Source organism: Littorina saxatilis, linkage group LG12, assembly GCF_037325665.1.
Source record: "Littorina saxatilis isolate snail1 linkage group LG12, US_GU_Lsax_2.0, whole genome shotgun sequence".
Lineage (NCBI taxonomy): Eukaryota > Metazoa > Mollusca > Gastropoda > Littorinimorpha > Littorinidae > Littorina > Littorina saxatilis.
The window spans coordinates 25,286,950-25,293,449 of record NC_090256.1 but is presented as its reverse complement, the minus strand read 5'-3'; the positions used below and the strand labels follow the sequence as shown (position 1 = coordinate 25,293,449).

General features: G+C 46.0%; 1 protein-coding gene across 1 annotated transcript in view; it reads right to left on the bottom strand.

The window, feature by feature from the left end:
- LOC138983053 (E3 ubiquitin-protein ligase MIB2-like) overlaps positions 1 to 6,500 on the bottom strand; it is a 26,644-nt gene that overhangs the window by 4,850 nt on the left and 15,294 nt on the right. The window contains exons 5-6 of the mRNA XM_070356455.1: positions 2,581 to 2,704; positions 1,041 to 1,146 (exon numbers count right to left, since the gene is read on the bottom strand). Coding sequence (XP_070212556.1) covers positions 1,041 to 1,146; positions 2,581 to 2,704 — 230 coding nt within the window. The remainder of the gene's footprint in view (positions 1 to 1,040; positions 1,147 to 2,580; positions 2,705 to 6,500) is intronic.

Sequence of the window (6,500 nt, the reverse complement as noted above, 5' to 3'; positions counted from 1 at the left end):
CACACACACACACATTAAGGAAGAACAAGTCGCGTAAGGCGAAAATACAACATTTAGTCAAGTAGCTGTCGAACTCACAGAATGAAACTGAACGCAACACAATTTTTCAGCAAGATCGTATACTCGTAGCATCGTCAGTCCACCGCTCATGGCAAAGGAAGTGAAATTGACAAGAAGAGCGGTTTAGTAGTTGCGCTGAGAAGGATAGCACGCTTTTCTGTACCTCTCTTCATTTGAACTTTCTGAGCTTGTTTTTAATCCAAACATAACATATCTATTTGTCTTTGGAATCAGAAAACAACAAGGAATAAAATAAGTGTTTTTAAATCGATTTCGGAAATTTAATTTTAATCATAATTTTCATATTTTTAATTTCCAAAGCTTGATCTTAATCCAAATATAACACATTTATATCTTTTTGGAATCAGGAAATGACGGAGAATAAGATAAACGTAAATTTGGATCGTTTTATAATTTTTTATTTTTTTTTACAATTTTCAGATTTTTAATGACCAAAGTCATAAATTAATTTTTAAGCCACCAAGCTGAAATGCAATACCGAAGTCCGGGCTTTGTCGAAGATTACTTGACCAAAATTTCAACCAATTTGGTTGAAAAATGAGAGCGTGACAGTGCTGCCTCAACTTTCACGAAAAGCCGGATATGACGTCATCAAAGACATTTATCAAAAAAATAAAAAAAACGTATGGGGATATCATACCCAGGAACTCTCATGTCAAATTTCATAAAGATCGGTTTAGTAGTTTAGTCTGAATCGCTCTACACACACACACAGACACACACACACACACACGCACATACACCACGACCCTCGTCTCGATTCCCCCCTCTACGTTAAAACATTTAGTCAAAACTTGACTAAATGTAGAAAGCTGACTGACAGATATACGGACAAATATACAGACAGATATACGGACAAATATACAGACAGACAAATAAACAAATAACTGACAGACAAGTAAAGTATCGACATATTAATGTCAAGAAAGAGTGGATGAATGAAGGAAGTATTGACCTACCCATCTCCAGCAGTGCTTCGACTGTCTGCAGCTTGGCTGCGTGACACGCAACATGGAGCGCTGTCAGTCTCTTGCCCTCCTCCCGGCTGTTGATGTCGGCCCCTCCCTGATCGTACAGACACACGCACAAACTATAAAGCAGAAGCAGAAGCTCTCATACAGGCCGCCTCCTTCGTTCAGGACTCCGCAGACCCTTGCTACCAAGTTGTCTTCCTCTCGGACGCCCTTTCAGTCCTTCAGGCCCTAGAGAACGACAAACTCCCACAGCTGGCCAAAGCATTACAGATGGTCAGACAAACCAGAAGAGTTGTCCTCCAGTGGATACCAGCACACTGTGGGATACCAGGAAATGAAAGGGCCGATGAGCTGGCAAAAGAAGGAGCCGTGGAAAACCAACCTGAAAACAGTGTCAGCTTTAGTGAGCAGAAGACAATCATCAAGGCATTGATGAGGCCAAGGACAGAGATGACTACCACACAATGTCCAGAGAGCAGCAAGTCAACCTCATCAGACTGCGTACTGGCCACAACAGGCTCAATGCTCACATGAACCGAAAGTTCAAGCTGGCGCCATCACCAACCTGTGCCTGCGGTCAAGAGGACCAAACAGCGGAACACATCTTACAGCGATGTCCCTTACTAGATGAGGAACGAAAAGAAGTGTGGCCGTCACCAACTCCCTTGCAGACCAAACTATACGGCAGTCGACAGGAGTTGGAGAAAACGACAACATTTATCACCAGTGCTGGACTGATTGTGTAACCTCTGCGAACGCCAAGAAGAAGAAGAAGAAGTACAGACACACAGACAGACGTACAGACACACGTACACACAGACACACAGAGCCGTCAGTCCCCTGCCCTCCTCCCGTCTGTTGATGTCGGCCCCTCCCTGATCGTACAGACACACAGACAGACGTACAGACACACGTACACACAGACAGACGTACAGACACACGTACACACAGAGCCGTCAGTCCCCTGCCCTCCTCCCGTATGTTGATGTCGGCCCCTCCCTGATCGTACAGACACACAGACAGGCGTACAGACACTCGTAAACACAGACACACAAAGCCATTAGTCTCCTGCCCTTCTCCCTTCTGTTGATGTTGGCCCAGTCCCTAACCGTACAGACACACAGACGTGTAGACACACGCACACACAGACGCGGAAGTTTACAGACACACGTACACACAGACACATGCAGCGCCGCTAAGAAACTGCAAAACACACAGACAGTGGCGCGGTCTTGGAGGAACACTGACTGTCTCGATCTGTGCAAAACGTCTTATTTTGGGCAAAAATTAAAATAACGCACAATATGTATTTTACGGAGGTAGGGAGAGAGAGATAGAGAGACAGACAGACAGACAGACAAACAAACAGACAGACAGACAGACAGACAGACAGACAGACAGAGAAAAAGACACACAGACAGAATGACAGACAGACGGACAAGCAGGCAGACAGACAGACAGACAGACAGTCAGCCAGCCAGCCAGCCAGCCAGCCAGTCAGTCAAAACGAACAGTACATTCTTACATCCATGACCATGAGCCGGACACAGTCGACGTTGTCCCGGGCAGCCGCCATGTGTAAAGCAGGACTGTGTTTTCTCAGCGCCTCCACGCCACTCCTATCATGTGACAGCACCTTGGCCAATGCCCTGCAAGTATAATACTGTCACGTGACATACGGCTTTCGCCGGGCGTCAATCCATGATAAGTTTCAAATTAAAGTCCGTCAATCTATATTTGACTCCCTACCAGAGCCGTAGTGAAGCCCGACGGAGCAAAGCGACAGGAGGAATCAATTCAATTGAAGGGGGGAGGGGGGGAGGAGGGCGGTAAGGGGGGAGGGGGGATGGTGCGGGGGGCGTCAACCAAAGATCAACTCCGAGAAGTTTAAAGTGGAAGCCTTCAAGTGCTATTTCAATTCAATCAGATCTGTAGTCGAACTCGTTTCTGCTTGTGTGCGATTGCAACAAGTTCCCTTACCTGCAAGGGACAATACCAAGAAATTGTTTTTATATTAATATCCTATCACTCTGCTCTCGTTTAATTTTGTCACATATATTTTGTCTTCTTTTTCGTGATCGATGGATAGTACATTGTGTGTTTTGTCTCTAAAGTGGTGTTAGGAATTGACTAATGTTTGCCAGAAGAATACATACGCACATTTACGTCATGCGATCGAAGCCATCTCTTCACATAAGTTATAGTATTGGTATTTCGTGGGTGATGGGCGCAGTGGCGTGGTGGTAAGACGTCGGCCTCCTTATCGGGAGGGCGTGAGTTCGAATCCGGGTCGCTGCCGCGGGCCTGGTGGGTTAAGAGGGCAGATTTTTCCGATCTCCCAGGTCAACTTATGTGCAGACCTGCTAGTGGCTTATCCCCCTTCATGTGCACACGCAAGGACAAGACCAAGTGCGTACAGAAAAAAATCCTGTAATCCATGTGAGAGTTCGGTGGGTTATAGAAACACGAAAATACCCAGCATGCCTCCCCCGAAATCGGCGTATGGCTGCCTGAATGGCGGGGTAAAAACGGTCATACTCGTAAAAATCCACTCGTGCTGAAAACATGAGTGAACGGCGTGTGAGTCTAAGCCCATGAACGAAGATGAATAAGAAGAAGAAGAAGAAGAAGAAGAAGAAGAATAAGAAGAAGAAGAAGAAGAAGAAGAAGAAGAATAAGAAGGTATTTCGTGGGCCTTCTATATTTCCTACTTGTAAACGACCCTCAGGGCGAACAGAGACTAGTTGAGCGCTTTACCAGCAGGTGATTCTTCTTCTTCTGCGTTCGTGGGCTGAAGCTCCCACGTACACTCGTGTTTTTTGCACGAGTGGAATTTTACGTGTATGACCGTTTTTACCCCGCCATTTAGGCAGCCATACGCCGCTTTCGGAGGAAGCATGCTGGGTATTTTTGTGTTTCTATAACCCACCGAACTCTGACATGGATTACATGACCTTTTCCGTGCGCACTTGATCTGGTGCTTGCGTGTACACACGAAGTTGGATAAGCCACAAGCAGGTCTGCACATAAGTTGACCTGGGAGATCGGACAAATCTCCACGCTTAACCCACCAGGCGACCGCGGCCGGGATTCGAACCCTCGACCTTTCGATTAAGAGGCCGACGTCTTACCACCCCGCCACAGCGCCCGTCACCAGCAGGTGATCATTGAGTAAATCTCCGGTGTTCATCAAGATTTGATAACCAGTAATCTGCATGACAAATCATAGAATCTGTTACAATCTAAACCAATCTTGATTGAATCAAAATACTTATTATTCCTACTCATCACAACCAAACAATGCAAATACAAATACTCACACAAAAACACACCACCATCACAACAGAAACAAAACTCACGTTGGGTTGTCTATCATACAAGCCAGGTGGATCATGTTCATGCTGTGCTGATTGCAGACTTGGATGTCCCTACCAGTAGCACGCTCAGTCACCTTAATTCGGCCAGCGATAATGTTGTGTTATCCGTCATACAAGCCAGCGATACTGTGGTGTTATCCGTCATACAAGCCAGCAATACTGTGGTGTTATCCGTCATACAAGCCAGCAATACTGTGGAGTTATCCGTCATACAAGCCATCAATACTGTGGTGTTATCCGTCATACAAGTCAGCAATACTGTGGTGTTATCCGTCATACAAGTCAGCGATACTGTGGAGTTATCCGTCATACAAGCCAGCGATACTGTGGTGTTATCCGTCATACAAGCCAGCAATACTGTGGTGATATCAGTCATACAAGCCAGCAATACTGTGGTGATATCCGTCATACAAGCCAGCGATACTGTGGTGTTATCCGTCATACAAGCCAGCGATACTGTGGTGTTATCCGTCATACAAGCCAGCAATACTGTGGTGTTATCCGTCATACAAGCCAGCAATACTGTGGTGTTATCCGTCATACAAGCCAGCAATACTGTGGTGATATCAGTCATACAAGCCAGCAATACTGTGGTGTTATCCGTCATACAAGCCAGCGATACTGTGGTGTTATCCGTCATACAAGCCAGCGATACTGTGGTGTTATCCGTCATACAAGCCAGCAATACTGTGGTGTTATCCGTCATACAAGCCAGCGATACTGTGGTGTTATCCGTCATACAAGCCAGCGATACTGTGGTGTTATCCGTCATACAAGCCAGCGATACTGTGGTGTTATCCGTCATACAAGCCAGCGATACTGTGGTGTTATCCGTCATACAAGCCAGCGATACTGTGGTGTTATCCGTCATACAAGCCAGCGATACTGTGGTGTTATCCGTCATACAAGCCAGCAATACTGTGGTGATATCCGTCATACAAGCCAGCAATACTGTGGTGTTATCCGTCATACAAGCCAGCAATACTGTGGTGTTATCCGTCATACAAGCCAGCAATACTGTGGTGATATCCGCATACAAGCCAGCACTACTGTGGTGTTATCCGTCATACAAGCCAGCAATACTGTGATGTTATCCGTCATACAAGCCAGCAATACTGTGGTGATATCCGTCATACAAGCCAGCAATACTGTGGTGTTATCCGTCATACAAGCCAGCAATACTGTGGTGTTATCCGTCATACAAGCCAGCAATACTGTGGTGTTATCCGTCATACAAGCCAGCAATACTGTGGTGTTATCCGTCATACAAGCCAGCAATACTGTGGTGTTATCCGTCATACAAGCCAGCAATACTGTGGTGTTATCCGTCATACAAGCCAGCAATACTGTGGTGTTATCCGTCATACAAGCCAGCAATACTGTGGTGATATCAGTCATACAAGCCAGCAATACTGTGGTGATATCCGCATACAAGCCAGCACTACTGTGGTGTTATCCGTCATACAAGCCAGCAATACTGTGATGTTATCCGTCATACAAGCCAGCAATACTGTGGTGATATCCGTCATACAAGCCAGCAATACTGTGGTGTTATCCGTCATACAAGCCAGCAATACTGTGGTGTTATCCGTCATACAAGCCAGCAATACTGTGGTGTTATCCGTCATACAAGCCAGCAATACTGTGGTGCTATCCGTCATACAAGCCAGCGATACTGTGGTGCTATCCGTCATACAAGCCAGCAATACTGTGGTGCTATCCGTCATACAAGCCAACCAAACTGTGGTGTTATCCGTCATACAAGCCAGCAATACTGTGGTGCTATCCGTCATACAAGCCAGCAATACTGTGGTGCTATCCGTCATACAAGCCAACCAAACTGTGGTGCTATCCGTCATACAAGCCAGCAATACTGTGGTGTTATCCGTCATACAAGCCAGCAATACTGTGGTGCTATCCGTCATACAAGCCAGCAATACTGTGGTGCTATCGGTCATACAAGCCAACCAAACTGTGGTGTTATCCGTCATACAAGCCAGCAATACTGTGGTGATATCAGTCATACAAGCCAGCAATACTGTGGTGATATCCGTCATACAAGCCAGCG